The following is a 23,450-nucleotide window of genomic DNA, read 5'->3' as shown; positions in this document are numbered from 1 at the left end:
CAGAAATACCCATGAACAGCCCCTCAGAACCTCCAGATCCTGGCCTCACTGCTCTTCTGAGCCCTAGGAGGTGGTGGGAGAGGTGCCAGGGCTCCGTGGAGCCTGAGGCACCCCAACACTGCTACCCAAAGTGGGAGGAGAGGGAGCCTCCACGGAGCACTTCTAATGCTGCTGTGGTTTGCCTCGCCTACCCAGACGGAGACTCTCCTGTCCTCTGGGTGCAAGATGCTGTGGCTGGGAGCTTTATAGGCGCCCTCGGCCCTGGAGAAAAGGCCCCTTAAAGTGGGTCTTCAAGCAGCCTCCGCGTTAACACAGATAGCCTCCGGCTGGGCTGTGCATGCACAGGGAGGGATTGGGGAGGCTGGCGGATCCTGGGCACACTAGACACCCCTGTCTGCTCCCGGGGCGCTGGTGGGCCTCTGTGGCACCTTCTCTCTCTCCGTGACACCTTGCAGATTTGCAGTTCTTAGGAGGAGCCATCGCCCCCTCGGAAGTTAGCCCCCTGGCTTCCGCTTCGGCCCTGCCTTTCCTCCCCTAGAAGCCCCCGGAGGGTAGCTCCTGTTCTTGATGCCTGGGGGCCCGGGGGGAGGGTCCCACTTACCACTTCCCGGATGTTGTCACTGCAGAACCAGTCACTCTGGGGGTTGTCCAAGGCACAGGAGCCAGGAAGATCCGCGACTCCAGGGTGAGTGGCCATTGCAGCCCGTGTCACTGGGCAGCATGTACTGTCCTCAGAGATCCCTAAGCCCCCTCCCACCTTCCTGCTACACCAGGCAGGACAAAGCCATCTGGCTCTGGCAGCAACACGCCAAGGCCTGCGTGCTGTGGATAAACTGCCAGCAGAGCACACTGGGTGCAAAGGGGATTACAGTGGCTCCCTGAGGCCCCAGCGTTTAGGGGGAAGAGCACAGGGCTAAGCCTTGGGGGTCCAGCTCTAATCCCTGCCCTGGTACCTACCGCCTGGGACGGGCCTCCATCCTCTGTTTCCTGGAGCCTAAGGCCAGCCCACCTTGAGGGTCCTTCCAGCTCCCACAGCCCGAGGGCTACCATGTGTGCTTCCCACATCCAAGCCCAGGTTAGAGTCTCTGCTCTGCATGACAGCCCCGCCCCATCTAACTCCTTTCATAGATAAGGAAGCTGAGGCTCAGAGAGGTTAAATAACCTGCTCAGAGCCTCTCAGCAAGCAAGTCAGCAAATCAGGAGAGGCGAGCCCAGGTCTGCCTCCCACTTTCCCACTGTAACAGCAGGGCCATTGGGCCCAGTGGATTTTCCAGGGGGCTGGTTCACGTCCTCACGGTTCTCCTGCTCACCAGACAGTGTCCTCAAGTCAGGGTCTACCAAAGCGAAGGAGGCCTGTGGGTGGCCCATGGGCCTTAGGAGGAAATGCCCAAATTTGGCTCCAGGATGTGCAGGTGGAGCCAGTAAGCCTGGAGTGGCAAGGCTGCTGGCTGCAGCGCTCCGACCTTGCTGCATAGACAGGGGCACACCACGCAAAGGGCTGGGTCATGAGACACGCCCTCTACGTCCTGCCCTCACAAATGACCTCCCCCATTCCATGTGTACCCAAAGTTTGGACCCGAAGCATGCCTCTTTTCCCTGTGCTTTGGGGGGATTCCCAGGTCCAGAGGTGGGAGTGAAACCCTCATGCTCCCTGCTCGGCAGCAACGCTGGGCCATCTATCACAAAGACCAGCCCAGAAGACCCTGACCCACATCCTCCTTCTGTCCCTTCATAACCCCCATCTTGTCTGCTGGCCATCACCCCAAGGGACTTAAACAAGCCCGAGGCGGAACAGCCACCACTTTGGGAGACTGGCTGTCCTACTAAAGCTGCACTGCCCCGCTACGGACACACGGACGCAGACCATGAATCCCTCTCCTCCGTGGTCCCATGCACACGGAAAGAGCAACAATGTTGCCCTAGTGGAGACAATCCAAATGACTGTCAACCGCAGAAGGGACTGTGGACTATACACAAAATGAGGGTCCTTCAGCAGTGACAGCAACAAACCGTGATGACTCGGCCCCCAGATGACTCGCCAACACGACCCTGACTGACGAGCCATAAATGAAGAGCCAGAGTGTGAGATTCCAGGGATTCTGTCCTAACCCTTGCGTGAGAAGCAGGACAGTCCTGCCCAAGGGGGCCTTTTGAGCTGCTGCTAGTGTAACATCGGGTATTTGGCTGAGAACTGGTTCCAAGGGATGGAGGTGCTGGGAAGTCACCAGGCTGCCAATTGTGTACTTCTGTTATGTACATACTACTTGACCTTTAATTAAACGTTTGGGAGATAATTCTACCTAATATATCCACTCCGAAGTTCCCCGACTACCAATGGCCCCAGCTTCTCCCCTGTCTGCACCTGGTGTGGGCTTTCCCTCTAGAATCCGAGGCCGTCAGACTGCCTTCCGCTCTTCCATCTCACGCCCCCTCCAGGCCCCTCTCTCTCCTGCAGAACGCCTGGCTTCCCTTCCCCTCTAGTTTACGCCCTTCCTGCAACCATTAGCTCTTCCCTTGCCAGTATCCACCCCTGTCCTTCTGCCACATGCACCCTCTGCCCCATCAGGGCCTGTGCACCTGCACAGCAGGGCTGAACCCCATCCACCCACTGCGGAGGGGCCGCCTGCCTTACCTGTGAGCGGCAGGGAACCACAGGGCCAGCCCTGCCCGGTGCTGCTGGGACCCACATGCCCTGACCCTGGGGTGCCCTAGGATCAGCCCAGATGTACACCACACCCACATTCCTATCCGTAGGGTCCCCTTCTCCCAGGGCCCCTCTGCTGACGCCCAGCAGAGCCCCCAGAGCTCACTACGCCCCCCATGCTGACTGCCACCCATCAGGTTCTCATCTTTCCCCTGTGGAGACCCACGACAGGTCTCTCAGGACTGACCAGACCTCCTCAGGCTTGGCCTTTGGGCCTTGGAGGGGGAACCTGTCCAGGACCTGGGTTGGGCACCCCCACTTCCAACCTCGAGGTCCCAGAAAGGCCTCCTCTGTCCTTCTTACACCTTCTGGCTCCACTGTGCCCCGCATGGCCAATCACAGCCATTTTGGCCTCCAGAGAAGGGAGAATGGTGAACCTGTCCCTCTCTTGATTGACCACAGGCCTGATTCCTTCTGGAAGACACCTCCGAACACATGGAACCTCAGCAAGCAAGAGGCAGTATATTAAATATGGCTAAATTGGGGACTCTGAGTCCCCCATGAGGGGGCAGGAGAGGGGACAGTGTTCACTGGGCCTCTGTCCTGGTCAACTGGAATATAATGACAGTGCACCACCGACGAGGGAAAGCTGGGGAGTGGGCTGTTGAGGGCCACACAGGGGTGATGGGGACCACGATAAGGCACCTAGAGAGTCTGGTGCAGCATGGCGGGGGGCATCCACCTGGGTCCAGGTGAGTGACGGCCTGGGCCCAGGGCGTCTGGGCTCTTCTTACATGGAGCCAACCGGCTCCCCTCTCCTTCCCTCCATGTGATGGCTGCCTGGTTCCCACTGCAGGGCCCAGGGAATCTACCTGGGGGAGACTATGAGGTGGGCCCCAGGAGAGACAGGGTTCATCACCCAAAGATGATGCTCTCAAGATCCCAATTTTTCATGCAAAGCAATTCTAAGTCCCCAACAAGCAAGGGAGCAGCCCTCTACCTGGGCACTAGTGCCACCAATTGCTTTGTTCGGTGGCTTTGAGGGCAGCTTCTTTCTCCCAACTCCTCCCCAGCACATAAGATACTGCACACATTTTGCTTAACAGTATTTACCTTGCCAACCTTAGTCCATCCCATGCAGGTTTCCTGAGATGGAGAATTGTGTGTAGGAGGTTCACAGGGAGAGCTCTCAGGTGCAGCCCCTGTTGCGCACTGGGCAGAGGGAGAAGTCAGGCTGTGATGTGCAGCCAGGACAGAGGCCTTAGCCCATCTCACAGGGAGCTCAGGAGCCCATATGGGGTGGGGGAGAGGGACCTTAAGAGGCTCCAGGCAGGGCAGGCCTTTTTGTCCTGATCAGCCTTGGCTGAGGCAGCTTCCTTCAGCCAAGGGCAGTCTCTGCAGCAGAACGCAGCCACGAGTCATCAGCAGTCCTAGCAGCTGGGGGATGAGTGTGCGGGGTCACTTTCTCAAAGCTGCCAAGAGCGATGCTAGCAGTGTCAGCATTAACCTCGGGGCCCTTGCCAGGGCGATAAATCCTGTAATGTGGAAAAGTGCTCCACAACAACTCTCCTTATGCAGCTTTATGCTTTCCCTCTCTGGAGCCAGCAGTTCCCATTCCCGTCCCCTGATGCCCCAGCTCCTGTCCACACCACGTTAGGACCTGAAGCAGGAACAGCTTCCTTCCTCTCTTAGGTGGCCCAGCACTTCACCACCTGGGTTATGTTGTGACTTAAACCTAGTTTGATCTGGTGCAAAGGGGGAGATGGAGTAGGTCCCTGGGGATGGGGGAGCGACACGGGTCCTCCTAGGAAAAGTTGTAGTCTTAGAGCGCTAACAGCTAACTGGCAGGAGGGGGCCACACCTGTGAGGGTCTACAGGGTCAGGGAGAACCTAGCGCTTCCGGAGTTTTGAGTGCAATGACTCAGATATCCCCAGATGTCCTGGAGACCCACTTTTTCTCTATTGGGGTCCTCCTTGGCATAGCTGACTCACTAAGGTTGAAAATTCAGTGTCCTCTGGGGTCCTGCAAATGTTATTAAGCCCAGAATCTGATCCTGTATTTTTCTCTGTCTCCTAATTTTAGGAGGTAAGTTTCTTTAAATGCTGCCAAGGAGACCCTCCAGCTTTTATACTGAGCTTTCAACTGGGGACCCGTCACCCAAGCTTTTCACTTTCTCCAATGCGACTACCCCCAGCAGCCACAGGGCTCCACAGTCCTTACGATGACTGCTCTCCCCTACCTCGCAAACACCTGAGATTTTCGCCACCACCCGCATTTCATTCCACTGGTATCCCATCCCAGTTCACTGCCCACAAAAGTCTTAACAATTACAACCCTACAGCATGCCAGGGGGACAGAATATTCCATCTACCAGGGTTCTCAGTAGCAGGCTGGCAAGCCAGCTCCAGAATCCTGGTTAGGGATTCCCTAGGACCATGCTTAGTTCCCACTATTAAAGGTCAGATTCTCCAGCAAATAGCCTTTAAGACTCTGAGATCTGCATGAAGACACTTACTGGGGGAGCTCTCAGGCCAACACCTGTGAGGGAACGCTGCGCCGGCAGTGGGCGGAGGAAGTTTAACTGCGATGAGGCCTCAGCGGATCCCGGGAGGAGCCTGGAGCCCACTGGCCCTCCCAGACGCCCTGAAAGGCCATGAGAGGGCCAGGCTTTGTGCCCCTTTGCAGACAGTCCTCGGGTGGGTGAGGCGTCTTCTCCTAGCCAAGCACAGTGCCTGGAGAGGGATGCTGCTGTGAATCTCAGCAGCCAACGCTCGGCGGCTAGGGAAGAGTTCCTCGGACCTGAAGGCGAACGTGGGCTGTGCACCACAGCAGTCCCTGCACATCCATATTCCCAACCGGTATGAACCCCTGGAAAGCAGAGACCGAGTTCAATGTGTGGCATCGTGCTGCCCACAGGGTACGAGTCCATCGACTTGGTGTTGATTCTTTGGGAGGAGATTCTTTGGGAGGAAGCACTTAGCTTCTTGACTTCCTGTGCGTTTATTTTGAAGCCTCCTTTGCATAGATAGGAGGCTGGTTTCACTGCGGGGCTGAGTGGGGCCCCGTTTTGATTTGGGGTTCAGTATCTGCCATATTACACAGGCAGTTTCCTCAGGAACTTTCCAGATCTTTCTGGAATGAAGATGTCCAAGGCAGGGAGTGATCGCCACCTCCTGGAGAAAGAAGGGACCTATGGTTGCCTGGGCATCTGGAACCCTGTTGTCCAACAGATGTGTCATGTGAGCCCCATGTGTGTTTTTCAATTTTCTAGTAGCCATATGAAAAATCCAAAAGAAACAGATGAACTTGACTTTAATAATATATTTTATTTAACCTAATATATATAAAATGTTATTTCAACAAGTAATATGAAATTATTGAGATTTTTATATTATTTTTTTGGGGGGCACCTAGTCTTCAAAATTCAGTGTGTATTTTACACTTACAAAACATGCCAGTTCAGATCAGCCACATTTCAAGTGCTCAAGAGCCACATGTGGTTTGGGGCTACGGTAACAGGCGGCACAGATCTAGAGGCTGAAGGCTAAGGAAAGAGCCTACGAATAGGGTGTGTGTGTCTGTGTGCCTGTGTGTACAAGTGTGGATGTGTGTGCGTGCATGCAGGGTGAGAGTGGTGTGGGGTCTCCACATGTTCCTCCCTAGATCTAGGAAAAATTGAAAGCTGGGGACTTGAGGAAAGACAGAGGTGTCCCGGAGACCTGTTGATGCCATTTAGGACTGTTGGGAGAGGTTGGCTTGTTTTGTTCAATCATTCAACAAAAATCGTTTAAGCACCTAGTATGAGTCAGACCTATGCTAGATGCTGGGATACAAAGATGGAGAGGACACAGTCCCTGTCCTCAAGGTGCTCACGGTCCTGTGGGAGAGACAGGAGCGCAAAAAATGGTTGTGATAGAGGGCAATACATATGATTGCAGTTGTTACCAGGTAAATTCAAGAATAAGCAAGCAAAGAGGGGTTGGAAGACTTCCAAGCTAGGTCTTACAGAATGAAAAAGGGTCCTTTAGGTAAAAACTGGGTTGAAGTAGAGGAATAAATCCAGGCAGATGGTGAACAGGTGAAAAGGCACAAAGGCACCAAAACGTTGGGACCCTGACGTAGGCAGCTGAGGCTGGGGCGCATGTACCCAGGTGCGGAGCTGGGAGATGGGGCTGGGGGCAGGGAAGGGCATCGCCCAGTGAAGGCCACGGGCAGCATTCTCTGGGGGACAGTGAGAACCCCTGGAAGATGGTACCCCCAGCATGTATCCCAGGATGATCATGTTTGCATCTTCAGTCTCCCTGGGAGCAAGGGGATAGACAGATTAGGCAGCAGCGATGTTGGGCGAGGTGGGGAGGGACATGGCGAGGAGGTGACAGCAACAATGTAGGCAAGAGAAGGAGATGAACCAGTACCAGCAGGTGACGCGTGTCAGTCTGGGATACTGTGCACATTGCTTTACATTTATCATGTCAGTTAAATTCTCAACAGCCATGTCAAGTAGATATGATTAATATTCCCATTTTACAGAAAGGAAATCAAAGCTCAGAGAAATAAAATAACTTGCCCAAGGCCACACAGCGAATCAGTGGCAGCACAGGCTTCAAACCCAGGGCCATGTGACTCTGGAATCTCCCACTTAGCAATGTACCACCCCTCTCCCCATGGAGCAGCCCCCTGTGGAGCAGCTCTGGACCTCAAGGGTGTGAAAAGAGATAGAGAGGCCATGACCTGGGCTTTGATCACATGTGGAACTTCAGATCAAGACCTAACCCTTACACGGACATCTCAGTTCCCAGGTAGGTGATGCTGCCATCAACCCAGATGAGTACTCTGGGAGAAGGAACAGGTCTAGGGAGGTGTCACTCGGCACCTATGGCTCATCATCCAGGAGGTACCCATGAGTTGGTACTAAGGAGAAGGCCCTGGCTTGGCAATTTGAGATTTGGTGAAGAGGGTGGCATGGTTGCGTGACAGTAGCCCCACTATGCTTCAGGCGGGTCTCCAGTGGATTCACTGTCCCTGGCCCCTGTACCCTCAGGGAGGAGGAAAGCAAGAATGAGCTTGCCAATCCTGTGCTCTCATTATTGCTCAACCTTTTCACTGTGGCCCTCAGTACAAAGTGTTTGGCCCAGTGGATTGCAACCATTCCTAAGTCAGGAGTGAGAATGGCCAAGGGCCGGCACTTCTGGGTCCTGTTCCTGACTGTACTTCCACAAGTCCCATGTTCTCCTAGGGCATCGATGCAGGGTGGGGTGAGGCTCCAGCAGCAAGATGAACCCCTTTAACTCCAAAAGCCTATGATTCTTGAGCAACCAACAGCTGGAACCTCTCCAGCCAGTCACTGTGAGTGTGGGAGGGCTCCCTGGGGTAGCTCCCCTTCAACCCCACATTCCCAGCTGAAGGTATCCTAAAGCCCCCGAACATGCTCTCCAGGGTGGAAGGAGTTCCCTGGGATCTAGATTGGCTTATATAGGGAGGCTTGAAGAGGCCAAAGTAGGTGGCAGTTCCCCCAGGGGGCAGTGTGGGGCCCCTGCACACTTCTGGGTCTGGATAGATGGCTTAGTGGCCAGTGAAGATAGGGACAAGTCTGGGCCTGCTTCCCTGAGATCAGTTCACATTGCTGCCAGCTCTGCTGCCTCCTGTACCCCTGTACCCCTTAGCAAGGGGAGTGGCCAGGCTGGCTCAGTTTCTTGCAGGCACACATGTAAATAAGCAAAATTCTCCTGAGAAGCATCTCTATTTCTCAAGAAGGGCTGGGTGTTGGGGCCATGAGAGGAGGGGATTTTCCACTGGGGAATGGAAATTTTATTCATTCAACAATTATGAAACTAAAAACAAAACAGACACTCCTCATCCAGGTACCCCATACTCCCCAGCCTGGATGTGCAGAGACTGTGGCTGGGGTCTCAGGGTCTGGGAAGGAGTCAGGCTTCAAACCTTGTTCAGAGCATCTCAGGTCTGAGTGAGGTCAGTGGTGGACACCATAAGGTGGGAAGGAAGGTACTGAGCCTCTCCCTAAAAGGGCTCAGATGCAGCTCAAACAGGGGGTGACAGAAAGAGCTTAGAGATAGTACAGGCAAATTCCTTGGGTGGAGTGGGTGGAGGAAGGGAAACTGAGCAAATGGAGGAACAGGAATCTCAGGCCTTTGGTACGTTACTGAGCAGCAGCGCTGTTCGGGGCACTGTACGAGGCACCTTGCTTACACACATAAATACTATGTGATCCACATGATCAAAGAGGTTTGGTAAGGAAGAGGTCAGTATCTGTAACCAAGGCTCTTGCCTACAACTAGCAGTTTCCTAGTGGTGATAATGGGACAACAGAGTATGGCGTGGTGCTTCACAAAATAGGGGTTCATGCTTCCTCCCTCACAGGTGTATAATCTATGTAAAGGTGGATAATTTATGTAAAGCATTTAGTATAGTACCTGGCATTAAGCTACAGCTCAGTAAGTGGTAGCTATTATTAGCAATTATTACAAGAAGCTGAAGAATAAACATGGCACATCTTCCTGGAGTGTCAATTTTTACCTAACGATTAGGGAGGAAAGGGCATTCTTTTTATATTAAAACAAACACTAGCATAAGCTACAGTAGTGAGTAGCATCCTAAACTCACTTCGATTTTTTACATCCAACAAAGATTTGGGGCCTGCACTGTCCTGTCCCTTCAGCCTACTTGGTCACCACCCCCCATTCCCCCGATGGACACAGGAACTAAAAAAGCCCCTGCACTTGGAGTCTGGAAACCTGGGCTCCAACTTGACTCTGCCAGTTACTACCTTGTGACCTTAGGTGCTGAATTTCTGGGGCCCTATTTCCTCAATGGTAAAATGGGGTTAACTACACCTATATCCAGGTGTAGTTGCAATAACAAACGAGATAATATATCTGAATGTGCCTGGCACACTGCCTGATCAATAGGTCCTCAAGAAATGTTAGGTTATCAGGGCCAAGGAGACAGGGCTAGAAAGGCATAGCATGCAGAACAGAAGCTACCAAGTTACTACTATTAAGCCTCCAGGGCTTTATGGGGGAGGAAGTGGGGAACTGAGTCCTTAGAGCAATGATTCCAGGTGGCCATTCTGCACTGTGGTCTGGGATGGGAAGGCCGCAGTTTGTAATCCCAGCTTTCCCCCTAAACCCTAACCTAACTGCTCTTCAGCTCATTTAGCCTCAGCTTTTTCTATATCTTAGTATATGAGTTTTCTAAGACTTGGATACATTAACAACTTTTTGTTTTTCTGTATCTTAGAATGTGAGTTTTCTAAGATTTGGATCTATTGACAACAACCCCAAGCCCAATATTTTATCAATATTCTGTAAGTATGTGGCTCAGGGCATCCTAGGTACCCAGGCTGCCATCTGTGCTTCATGTATGTTCTTATGACTTTTCCACGAGTGTAGTTCTCTATCCTCTGCAGCCTGGAAACTACCCAAAGAACAGGGATTCTGCCTTTTTAAAAGAACTTAAATGCTGTAATATTGAACTATCTTAATAATCTGTAATTGATGGTTTTGCAGAAAAATGTGGAAAGAGTTTGACTGAGAAAGGTTAGAGTCATATTCTGAGTATTCTTAAATTTCTTTTGACAACCCATTATGAATCTGTACTCTGAGAATGTATCTAAATCTTTTGGAACTTATTTAGGAGACACATTAGTATAATTTTTATATTTTAAAATGGCAATATGGAGCAGACCATAACAGTTCTGTCAATCTAGAATTTGAGTATGGCCGGGGAGAGATTTATGGTGTGTGTGTGAAATATTGTAATAATGGTTAAGCTTTATTAAGGGGACTATAGGATGGGCACTTTCTTTTTCATTTAATCTTCCCAATTGCCCAATGGGATGAGTATTACTCTTATCACTCCTACTTTACAGATAAGAAACTAAAGGTGAAAAGAAGTTTATCATCTTGCCTACCTTTATAAGATTAGCAATGGCAGTGCCAAAAATAGGATTCCATGGCTCCCACTCCTAATTACCTCTGCATACTACATGGAACGTTGAACTCATCTAGATGGGTTTAAAGTCAAACCATAGGGACCACTAATACGGGCCTATCTTCTTTATCTTTTCTGGACCTCCTTCACCAAGCCTTTGACCAATCCCTAAGTTTAGGGTCATGACTTTCCAAGCTTTGCGTGGAATTTCCTAATACAATACCCTCTAGATACACTCTATGCTTATCTATTATAGCCTTGCTTACAAGCTGCCTTGGAGTTGCTTTTTTAGCTATTTAATGTGTGTGTTTTGCTTCTCCAACTAGATTGTAAACACCTAGAGGACAAGGACGGTAGCTTGCTCTTCCGTATTCCTGCCTAAAACTAGGCTGGAGATGCCAGGGACTCATTAAATGTTGTTGACAGTTTCGGGACCACCCTCGGCCGCGCCCCGGCCACGCCCCTTTTCCTCGGTGACCACTTCACTTCCTCTTCCCAGGTCCCCACCTGGTCCTCTCCCTTTGCTTTTCCCCTCCTCGGACCTCCCCTCCCTCCTGAACGCGTCCACCCCACCCGCCGAGCCCTTCCCGAGAGCCCCACGCATCATCTCCAGCGTCCCCTAGCGACAAGAGGCAGCTCCTAGCAACCGCATCGCGGTTCCCTGACGACGACGGCACGCAGGGACACGTCAGCGCGCTGCGGCCCCGCCCCGCGCCGGCTGGCACCGCCTCTCCGCGCCTCAGCCGCCGCCGCTGCCGCTGCCGCCGCCGCCCGAGACTCGCGTAGAGCAGTTATGGCGGATCCCGCAGCGTCCGCGCCCGCAGCCCCGGCTCCCGCCCAGGCCCCAGCCGCGGCTCCGGAGGCGGTCCCGACCCCGGACGCAGCCCCCGCCCCGGCCCCGGCGCCCGCCCTCGCCCCGGACTCGGCCTCTGGGCCGTCCTCGGACTCCGGCCCCGAAGCCGGCTCTCAGCGGCTGCTCTTCTCTCATGATCTGGTGTCGGGCCGTTACCGCGGCTCAGTGCACTTCGGACTGGTGCGCCTCATCCACGGCGAGGATTCGGACTCGGAGGGCGAGGAAGAGGGCCGCGGGAGCTCGGGCTGCTCCGAGGCTGGGGGCGCGGGCCACGAGGAGGGCCGGGCCAGCCCACTGCGCCGTGGCTACGTGCGCGTCCAGTGGTACCCGGAGGGCGTCAAGCAGCACGTGAAGGAGACCAAGGTGCGGCGGGGCGGGTGGCCGAGGGACGGAGTCGGTGCGGAGCCTCGGGCCGGGGAGGGAGGCGTGCGAGGCGCTGCCCGGAGTGGTACAGCTGCAGTGGGCCGCGGTGGGAGGACAAGCCTCAGCGGAGGGGGCGCGCCGGTGCAGAGTCATCGCACCATCCCTGGGCTTAGTCCCCGCGCAGGGACTTCCAAGCCATGCTGTGCTCCAGGGCTTCAAGGTTATGAACGTGGTCCCACTGCAGTGGGGAACTCCTCGGGCTCTGAGGCACGCTCAGCATTACACCAGTGCGGCGTCTCGCCGACCCCGGAGGAGCTCATAACGTACTGCATTGTGCATCCAGAACGGGAGGCCGTGCCGGGAAGGGTTGTGGGCTTCCCAAAACAAAGATAGAGGTGAAAATCTCTGGCGACACAAAACCCCGAGAAGTGTGCTAGGTTATCGAATGTGTTATTATGGATGAAGAAACCTGACCCCTTTTTGTTTTTTACCTTGTCGCCCCATTTTAATTGCTGCGCAGAACTTTGTGGGTAAAATCGTTAACAACCAGAGCCATGATATTAATAGTAGTGGGGTGGGGGGTGTGTGTGTGACAGCTGCGACTGGGATTGATGACTCCCAAGTGCAGTTGGACTTCTTGAAAGAAAAGAAAAAAATACCGTAGAACCATGGGTGAAGGAGAGTCATCCACTCGGAAACCTGAAGGGTCTTTCTTGACCTGCGGATGTTAAGCAAACATAAGACTCCCTTATGATATTGGGGTGAGGCTGGTGAATATTGCAGTTGTACAAAACAAAGGGGTTTATCATCATAAACCTGAAACCTTGGACCAAAGTTGGGTTGGTGGCTTTTTAGGTCTTGTTTTCCGGAGTGTGAATTCCTATCAGTGATTGACACACACACACACACACCTCTGTATCTTTAACTTCTTCATCTCCTCCACCTCCTCCCCTTCAAGAAAACATTTCTAAGCAGAATCAGGCCTGGGCTGTTTTAGCTGCCTGTGATGTTGAGAGGTCTGAGTTCAGGGGAAGGGCACTTTAGAAGTTCATCTGGGTTTCTCACACCCTGGGAGACAAAGGCAACAGAGGGATAGGGCTTCATGCCACACTACGAAGGGGGTCTGTGATGATGGCTCCAGCAGGGGAAAAGGCCCGTACCCAGGAAGAGCCTGTGATCCATTTGCTTGTGGCAGAAATGCCAGCTGATGCCAGCAGGGCCTTTTTTCTTTGCCAGTGTGCATGCATCCACAGACATAAGACACCCGCACACATGACCCCTGACTGTCCCCTCAGAGAAATGCAAATCAGGCAATAGCTTTTCTGACTTGGAGAGAAAATTATAAGTTCATGTGCACAAGTATGTGGAAAATAATACTTTCTGCAGGGGAATGCTTGTTAAAAAATACCACCAGTGTTATGTTGGGAAGAGATGTAGCTCTGTATACTGTGTTTGTGCATTGTCTTCCTAGCAAATGGTTGTTAGTGGCTGTCTTGGGGCTTTTTAAAAAGGTTTTTCCCTAGCCATCTTCTCTAGAGGTTTGTGACTTTTGGAATGCAGCTCCTTTTACTGTGTCATGCATGGCCTCCTGCCCTGGGACTCAGGCGAGCAGGCCCACTCACTGTCGGAGCAGCCATGTTTATCAGTTGTTCCTGTTCATCTTGACTTTGCAGGTTAAATTTGTTTACAGTTATGTGCTGCCTGCCTCCTCCCACCATGTGTAATTATGCAAAGTTTGACTGAACATACCTGTTTTGAAATTAAATAGACAATTACTTGAAGGCACCAGCTTGGATATATTTTGAAGCTGCCCTCTTGTGACTTGCTTGGAAATTATCAGAATGTGTTGTGGCTCCAGTGGTGGTGTTTTCTTTGCCATTGTAGTGTCTGCGGCTTCTGAGCTTAGCAAAAGCTAAGGGGGGTAGGAATTCCAGGAGGTGGTGACATGTAGTGCCCATTTGTGGATGGCAAGACCCAATTCTTCTTTTAGGACTTGAGATGAGGTTTGTTGGAGGGGGCAGCAGGGTTCTTCTACCTGATTGGTAACTCTTGGTTACCATGAGCCCTAGGCACAAATGACATAGTCAGCTGAAGGTATCTCCTGCTGTGCTCCTGGCCACTGACTAGGGTGGCAGGTCCTTACCATGTTGGACCTTGCAGCTCTGTGGTTTAGGATGGTTTTCCTTCTCACCTCCCAGTCCTTCTGTACCCATTATGGGTCTGTGTGCTGTAGAGGAGAGATCGTTAGACTGAGACTGAGCATTTGGGTTCTGATTCCTACTCCATTGCTAATCTGGTTATGAGATTTGAGAACCCAATTATTGCTAGAATAATGTAGTGGCAATCTTGGGAAACTTACTGCTTTCTAAAGCTGCCACCTATTGGAATTTTTTTTTTTTTCTATTGGAATTTTTTAATAGTGTCCTTTTAAAGTGGAGTGTTTAGTGGGCTATGGAGTATTTTTACAGTTTCCATGTTATTTGGTGAGCAATGAGTAAAGGCTTAATATTAGCCTCTTAAGTTTTTCATAAACAAATTCAAAAGAGAGCTGAAGAGGCTGGCCAGCAAGTCCTACCCACTTCTGGCCACTTCCATGAAAATTATCAACGGAAATAAAACAAGTATTTCTTTCTTGAAACTGTGGAATTTAAGGTCTTGTTTCTGAGGCTTCCAGTAGCCAAATGAGGGTCTTAAAAGAAGCATGCAGCTTGTGTTCCTTCCTTTCCTCAGTCTCCTGACCACTTCAGTGCGCTAGCTGATTTATCCGATTGAAACTTTTCCAGAGTGGCCTCAGATCTCAGATCTCCTATGCGGAGACTTGCCCCTTCCTCATCAATGGTCAGTCTTTGCATAGAATTTTGGAATAAAGCCAAATGCTGACAGCCTCTTCGCCTTGGTGAGCACTGGCTAGACGTGGTGTCTTTCTGGTCTCCACCTGTCATGGTTGCACAGAATGGCCCCTGTAAGGCAGAAAGTAGACTGCTGTCAGTCCAAGTTTGGGGGCTTCCTATTTATGCTCTCTTTAGTTTTTCCATCTCTTGTGCTTTTCCTTTGAGTTGCCACAACATTCAAGCAAGTCTCACCTGCTTTGAGACTTAATGTCTCTAAATGAAAGCTGTCTGTAATTACTCTGTTTTTGTGAGACTGTGTGTGTGTGTGTGTGTGTGTGTGTGCGTATAAATCTGTGTCTGTCTGTGTAGCATCCCTGATGACATCAGTCAGGAATTGGCATTTCAGTGTATTTCTGGCTCCTACTCAGGCCAACTTTCCCAGTGGGAAAGCTATTTAGGTGTAGCATCATAGCGTGTGGTGTTTGCTTGCCTCGCTTATCCAGGGCTGGACCCATTAGAAGCAATTGTTCTTCGTAATAGGAAGAAGTTGTGTAAGGCTAACCAAGTTGCAGGACTGAGTGTATCTAACTGCGTTTTATTCAGATAGGATCATGTAGACTCTCTTGGCTGTTCTGTGATTTTATTCTCTGTCCTTTGGTTTCCCCGCTACTGATTCCTGGGACTCAGTGCCTTGATGGCACCTATCTGGTTTGCTGCTTGACTCCAGGGCACTTCCACCAGATGAGGGGGTGTGTTTGTATCCTGGATTGGAAGTCAAAACCCTTGGTTGCTCCTCCTGGCTGTCACCTATTCTGAAGTGACCTTGGCCTAGTGACTGCCTCATTACCTCGCTCTCTAAGAAAATACGAGGTCTGTCTTTCTAGCCCCTGAAATGAGCCTGTGCGGGTGGAATAACCAGAAGTACAGCTGGGTGGCACAGCCACTTGGCTATTAGTGGCCACCATCCTGATGTCCACCAGACAGCCTGTCCCTTTAGGACTTTGTGCATCATGGTGGTGCTACACCCAAGAGACGCCTTGGGAAGCAAAGGTGCATGGGAGAGGCTTGTCTTCTTAGCTTAGAAATTCCAAAACTGGTGGATTATAGATTTGGCTTCTTTATTAAGCCTCTTCTCTAAGAACTCATGAACTTCACTCCTCTATTACTTTGTGCACATTTAGTACACATTTAAAGTTAACACTTGCCAAAGTCCACCAACCTCCAGGGGAGGAATGAAATGAATATATACTTTTGTATGTGTGTCTATTTTCCAGAATCTGGAAGACATCTTTGAAATTCCCAAAAGACAGGTAATGAGATTATGAGTAACAAGGATGGTAGAGTATTGCTTTTGTATTTTAAGATAATGAGAATAACATTATATATAATATTATATATAACAATAATAATATATATAACAATATAACTGTTATATATATTATATATAACAATAATAATATATATAACAATAACAAGAATAACAATAATAATATTATGTACCAGGCACTCCTAAGTGCTTTGTGTGTATTACTCAGTGTTCACAAGAACCCTGGAATTAGGTCCTATTATTACCCCCGTATTTCACAGGGAAGCTGAGGAGAAGTAAGGTTAAGTCACTTGTCCAATGTCACCCTGCTAGTAAGTGAAGGAACCTGAGTACAAATTGAAGTAAATATGGTTTACTCTCACCTGAGAATGTTTTCGTTCAGGATTCATAGATCATTACAGTATCGAATACCCTGATCAAACATGAGTCACAAACCCTCTGGTTGGCATTAATCATCCAGTCTTTAAACACTTGACAGTCTTAGTGGGGTAGGAGGTAAGCACAGGTGAGGAGAGAGGAAGGAGCAGGGGATTGGAATGGGTTGAAGGGGTAGCAGGAGCCAGGAGTGGAGAGGTCATCGCTGGGGAGCAGCGTGGGAAAAACACTGTATTTGTGCGTGCGATGTGCTACTATTCTATTTCGCATTCCCTGGCCCTTCAGTTCTCAAAATAACTGCCAAAAAAACACATATTTCTAGAGAACCTGTGAGTGCCCCTAGATGTTGAATGGAAACCACCTCTGTAAGTCTAATTCATTCCCTCGCTGGTTTATTGCCACCTCCACCTCCATGTCAGACTAACCGACCTCTCTGTGCTGCTTTAGAAATGGTCAGGATTAGGAGAGCCTACTAGATGTCCTGCCCCCAAAGACCTCCTGTCCCCGCTCTTGCTGCTGTTGTCACCCTCCTGTGGTGAATGCTGAGTCATGAGACAGGTTCTTAAGGCCTTCTTGGGGGAGAGGCTGAGTGCCACTCAGGTCCAGTCCCTTCCCCTTCAGTTGCCTGGAACTTGACTCTGCTCTCTGCCTGTTTTTGCTTTAGGCCATTAAAGGTCCTTTTGCACCCTCCTTATCCTCACTTCACTGTTATCCCTGCTTTTCTTTTTCATTTTACTATTTGATCAAGAAGTTTTTCTCTCTTGTTTACTGTTTTACCCATGGGCCTCATGGACTCCAACAGAACCTCTGTGGGGCCAGTACTTTAAAAAAGGGATGCATTTACAGTGTGTAATGTGAATTGCCATCACAACAGTGCTGGGCCAGTGTTCAGTGTCAGCTCCTTATGGAGGTTCCCTCAGAGTTGGATTTAGGGTGATTTCTGTGATAAGTGGGTTCTCTTTTAAAGAGCCGTCCTGTAGTTTTAACCCAGGAAGACCTCATCTGTGCTCTTTTTCTGATAGAAGCTTTCAGACTCCCTGTGGGGAGCTTAGGCTGCTTCTGGGTGGGGGTGGGGGGTGCTAATTTAGAATGGATGCTCAAATGGAGAAAATGGCAATCAGGAACATTCATAGAGTACTTTTTCATTTACAAGATGCTACTACTTATATTTACTAGGATCTTGGTGTTGCTAACTGTAGCTGCTCCCTGAGGCTCCGCCTGCCCAGTGACCGGATGCCAAGCCCTGAGAAGGTGGTGGTTTCAGAGCTGCTGCATCCACAGGTGCAGCTCTTAGCGAGCAGAATTGCTTGTTTCTGACATTTCTGCCAGCCCCGAGGGGCTCAGTTAGAACCACCTGACATATATGTGGTTACAGACAGGGAAGAGCAAAGCGCTTACTGGAATTTTTTGTAGTTCAGAATGAAATTGAATCATGTTAATGGATAACCCACTGAATTTGTCTACTCCAAGGTTATTTGCCCTTGTTTTGCACTTCAGCTGCCTTCTGTATTGGCGGATTTCGTGTCCTTTGACCCAGGCTGACTGTGTTGAATGGATCTTTTGGTCAGTTTTGCCCACAGATATGATGTGCTGTGAAGCAGGATTGTGAAAAACAAGTGTTTGTGATTTAAACATCGAAGCAAGTGATAAACTGTTCAGAAGTATTCAGCTAGGCAGTAAGAACTGGAATGAATGTCCTTTTTGGGTTAAATCTGGTTGACTGGTTGAAGGGTTTTTGGTTTGTTTGCATATTTTGAGAGGCTGAAACATTTGTTTCTGCAGCTTGGTCAAAGGAGTAAGACGCAGGTCACTTGGTTTAAATTAATAGCATAGCTATATCTGGTGAAGACTCATTCTATGACAACTTAAAAATTTTTAAATGTAAGATACTGAGTAGTGCTAACAAAAAAGCATTCAGTTCTCTCCAACAATATAATGAAAACCTCCAGCTAGAAGGAGAGGCTTCCTGCAGTCTTAAAACGAGCACTCTCATTTGCATCCTGCAAGTGAGAGCTGGCCTTTCACACAGCAGCTCTGAGTTCTTCCTCCTTGTTTTAATTTGGATCCTTTTTGTGGGAGATGCTGTTGTAGTGAGGGCCAGCGAAGCTGTCGTGACAGGTATGTCCACGGGACTGTACTCACTAGCCCCCTTAGAACAGGTGGGAAGGAATACAGACATCCACACATCTGTGTCTCATACACACAATCTGTGTGGTTTCTGGGAGCACTGGGACCTGATGTACTCAGCGCTGAAAGCATCCCCATATTTGTCTGCTCTGTTTAATTACTTCAGGGAGTTTGAGGGCCCTGAAGGTTGATAATATCATCTTCCAGCCAAAGAAAGCATCTCTGCCCCCCAGCGTGCTTTGAGGACATCCCAGCACCCTGCCTTTGGGAAGGGGTGTCTGCCTCTATTTCCTTATGTCCTGTACACCCCTTTGCCTTTCTCACCGCTGGGTATGAACTGCTCTCCTGAAGGTCACAAATGACTAGCGAATCACTTGGTGATTGCGTTTACTGATTTTCTCTCTGTCTTTGTCCTCCTGGCCCTCAGTCCTGTTCACACTGCTAGTCAGCTCTCTTAATGGAACTTGCTTCTGTTGGGTTCCCTTGTACCAGAGCATACTGAATTTTTCTCTTTTGCCTTGTCTTGGCTCTTACCTCTGTCTGTGAGACTTTTGCAAAGACTCGTGCTCTTCTCTCTTCACCCCCACTTCCCATCTTCTCTTGTCCACTCCTGTGGCTACAGTAGAACCTACATCTGCATCATGTTCCCAGCTGTTCACTTGATAGCTCCGTCCCAACACCTAGAACATCAGACTTTGTGGGTGTGAAATCTCATAAGTGTAACTACCTCCCCACCCCCAAGTCTGTTTTTAAAAATTTCTTTTCCCAACTTTTTATTATGAAAACATTTCAAACATACAGAAAAATTGGAAGATTACCAATGGTTACTGATTACCGGCTACCAACCATCATGAGTCAGCAGTTAACATTCTGCCATATTTGATCTACCTGTATATGTAAAGTCTCTGTAAATACACTTTCTCCTGAGCCACTGTTAAGTTAGTAGCTGTCAAGTTGACATATGACACTCACCTGTAAATACTGAAGCTTGCATCTTCTGGGTCATATGGGAGTTCTATTTTTACTTTTTTGTAGAGCTGCTATACTGTTTTCCACAGCAGTCATACCAGTTTACATTCCCACCAACAGTGCACAAGGATCCCAATTTCTCCACATCCTGCCAACATTTGTTATTTTCTGTTTTTGTTGTTGTTTTTGTTTTTTTGGTGATAGCCATTCAGATGAATGTGAGATGGTATCTTACTGTAGTTTTAATTTGTATTTCTCTAATGATTAGTGATGTTGAGCATCTTTTCATATGACTATTGTATTTGTATATCATCTTAGGAGAAATGTTTATTCGAGTCCTTTACACATGTTTGAATTGTGTTGTTTGGGTTTTTTGTTGTTGAGTTTTAGGAGTTCTCCGTATATTCTGGATATTAATTCTTTATCAGATACAGGCTTTGCAAATATCTTCTCCCATTCTGTGGTTACCTTTTTACTTTGTTGATAGTGTCTTTTGATGCATAATAATTTTTAATTTTCATGAAGTCCAGTTTTTTCCTTTTGCTGCCTGGGGCTTTGATGTCAGACCCCCATTCTAATTTGTCATCAAATCTTTGGAATGCTTCTTGTACTCTCTGCATTTCCTTGCTGCAGCATGGGTTCACTCTTTGACTGTCTTTTGCCTGGACTGTTCTGTCTTGGTTTTTCTCCCTCTAGACCCTCTTGAGCCCAGTGAATGGCACCATAGGCTGTCCTCCCAAATGACTGGATTGTGTCAGGACCCAGCCTCTTGGCATGCCTTCCTTAGCTTGTCAATCAAGGCTCCTCACCTACATTTCACACTTAATCTCCTGCTCCTTCAGATGACTCCAGCTAACTGGACTGTTTCCCCAATTCACTTGAGCTAGTTCCCTGCCTCTTAACACCTTGAGGTACTTAGACCAGGTTCTCTCTCCCTGGATTGGAAGCTGCTTGAGAAACAAAGACACTGACTCCTATGTACTGTGAAAGCATGTGTTCTGAATGGCTCACATGTGGACTCATGGGGATCGTTTGAATGAATGACCAGATCCTTCCCACTCACCTACAAAGAGCATTCCTAGCCTTTATCCAGATGCTTCATGGTCTGTGCTGGAGCTGTGTAGGCACTTTGACAGCTGACACCACTCCCTTCAGGTACTAGGTAGGTTGACCATGTAACGTATTACCTAAGCTGGGCTGTTTGGAGAGTGCTCTGAATAATTGCTCCAGGACTGAGACATGTGGGTATCCTAATACTAGGAAAGGCAGATTAATCAAAGTACACTGTATTATAATTTACTATTTTAGCAATTTCCACCATTAAACTCCTCAGGCAGAGTATGAATAGAACAGGGGGTGAGGATAGAGCTAGCTAGAGCTGTGTCACCTGTGATACAAATGCAGCTGTGTCTGGAGTCAAACCCCAGCAGAAATTGAGACCCTGTCCTGGCTGTAGTCTCCCCAAGAGCATAGGCTGGGATGAGGACTAAGAGGCTGTGTCTTACGAAGCCAGTGAAAAGCCTTCCTGGTTGTTACCACCCTGGGTTTTCTGCAAGTCCTCAGCATAGGCTATGGATGACCTAGAAAAAGCACCAGTTTAACATTTAGAAGTTGCCCTAGTTCTGGTACCCATAGTAACTTCAAGACCTCACCTCAGTTTCTTAGCTTATCAAATGGGGATAATGTCCATCTCAAGGCTGGAATAACCCAGCTGAGAGCACTTGGCAAACTGTATTTACATGGGTGAGTTTCATAAATGGTGATGAGCACACATTGCTCACCTTAGGAAATGGTTGAGTTTTTAGTATGAGGATTCCCTGCTGGAAAAAGAATGCCAGCCCCATTGCAGATTAACCAGGAATGGAGCTTGGGCTTGCGTTCTGGCTGCCTGGGCACCCTCGGGGAGTCTTAGCCCAGCCTGGAGTTGCAGTAGTTATTACCAGCCTCTTACTTTGAAGGAGTTGGGCACCATCTATATAAAAACTGTTCATCATTGGTGGTGGGAGAGTGGGGAAAGCATTCATAAATGAAATCTACACCAGCACTTCTGAAAGCTAAGTGCATGGACTCACCTGGGGCTCTTGCTAATACAGAATCTTCTGAACCAGTCAGACTGGGCTGGGCCCGAGAATCTGCATGTCTAATATGCTTCCTGTGATGCTGAATCTACTGGTTGGGACTGTCCTTTGAATCAGACTGATATCTAGGTCCTTCAAAAGCCCTGGTGACGTCAGTAGATTCTGTTTTTATCCCTCCTAGGGTTTAAGTATGAAACTGGTTTGAGGTTTTTGACTCTCCTCTGCTTAGTCTTCAAGTAGCAGTGTTAATGCCAGAAATTGTCAAAAGGTGGGCTGCAGGAGGGAAAGGAAATTAAGTGTCCCTAATAACCAGGCAGTGCTTTCAGATTATAGTATTCCTGTTAGAAAGACCAAACTGAAACCCTGTTCCCATTAAACAATAACTTTTTGTGAAAGTAAGACATGCTGTCCCTGACACACACGGAGTGAGGCGAGAAACCCGGTAGAGACTCAGGCTTTGAATCCAGCACTGGTGGTGGTTCTGTCAGTAATAACACTGTGAGGGAGATTCCGGTTTGGGTAGTTGTATCTTGGATGCCTGAGTTCACTGGTGTGAAGAGAGGTATCCAACTTGGAAACATGTATTCAGTCTGTCCCTCATCAGTCCTTTATTCTGATCGTGGTCCTCTTTCATGCCCTGATAATGGCATTTTTTAAATGAACACTTTTTAGATTTACAAGATCCTCATATACCCTTTACTCAGTTTCCCTTAATGTTAACATCTTATATAAACAGTATATTTGTCAGAGTAAGAAATTAACACTGGTTTCATGCTATTAACTAAACTACATACTTTTATTTGGATTAGGTTTTCCACTAATGTCCTTTTTCTGTTCCAGGACCCAGTTCATGATACTGTGTTGCATTTAGCATAATTGCCTTTGAATGTTGGAAAAAAGCCTTTTAATTGATTTTTCTCTCTGTCTAATCCACACTTCATCCTCTGCCCTGACATTATCTTTGTGAAGAATTTTGTTCAACAGCTTTTGATGCCAGAGAGTAGGTGGTCAGGCAAGATGCTGTCTAACAAGAGGCTTCTGGAAGCAGCGCACAGCTGTTTAGAGCACTTGGTAGTAGAGGGTTGGCGACTGGCAGTCAGAGAGCATCAGCAGGTAAACAGGTGACAGCAAGTATTAATCATGCTCTTTCTGCTTTGCCTCTATTGTGATTGTCATCGGCACCTCTGGGGCCTTCCTGATCCAGGGCTTTCCTGAGCAGCAGCTTGCTGCCACTGCCTTAGCTCTTTTCACACGTGATGAGGTTCACATTTGTGAAACATGTGCAGACTGAGTACAGACACAATTAGAAAGGCTGAGTAGGACCGAGCACTCTTTCTGGAACATGGCTTTGGTCCTGCCTACAGTGTTCATAAGTTGGACATTCATAGGTGGAGTGTTTCTGGGTCATAACACTTTTTTCCCATTTCAGAAAAAATTTTTAATAGCATGATTTTTAATGAATGCACATGATTCCATCAGATCAAGAACCCAAGTTTGTTTAACCAATATCTTCTTTTGACCAGCTACATTTTTCCAGGTTTTCACAATTTTAAATAATGGGACTAATGTCTTAAAATTTGATACTTTTTTATAACTTTGTCTACATCTTTAAGTTTCTGAAGGTAAACTCCTAAGTGGAATTACTGGTCAAGGGATAAGACTTTTGCATCTACGTTCATCAGGGATATTGGTGTATAATTTTCTTTTTTGGTGGGGTCTTTGCCTGGTTTTGGTATTAGGGTGATGTTGGCTTCATAGAATGAGTTTGGGAGTATTTCCTTCTCTTCTATTTTTTGGAAACTTTAGGGAGAATGGGTATTATATCTTCTCTGTATGTCTGATAAAATTCCAAGGTAAATCCATCTGGCCCGGGTGTTTTGTTCTTGGGTAGTTTTTTGATTACCACTTCAATTTCTTTGCTGCTAATTGGTT

At 48.7% G+C, this 23,450-nt stretch overlaps 1 protein-coding gene across 4 annotated transcripts in view; it reads left to right on the top strand.

The window, feature by feature from the left end:
* Positions 1–11,321: 11,321 nt before the first annotated feature.
* UBE2O (ubiquitin conjugating enzyme E2 O) overlaps positions 11,322–23,450 on the top strand; it is a 57,198-nt gene continuing 45,069 nt past the window's right edge. For 2 of the 4 annotated variants that reach the window (XM_017662816.3, XM_017662817.3), the window contains exon 1: positions 11,322–11,811. In XM_017662816.3, coding sequence (XP_017518305.3) covers positions 11,389–11,811 — 423 coding nt within the window. In that variant the 5' untranslated portion in view covers positions 11,322–11,388. The remainder of the gene's footprint in view (positions 11,812–23,450) is intronic. The other 2 variants (XM_036996888.2, XM_036996889.2) reach the window with 2 other exon arrangements.

This window comes from Manis javanica, chromosome 4 (genome assembly GCF_040802235.1).
Source record: "Manis javanica isolate MJ-LG chromosome 4, MJ_LKY, whole genome shotgun sequence".
NCBI classification, from domain to species: Eukaryota; Metazoa; Chordata; class Mammalia; order Pholidota; family Manidae; genus Manis; species Manis javanica.
This window is presented reverse-complemented; position numbering and strand designations above follow the sequence as displayed.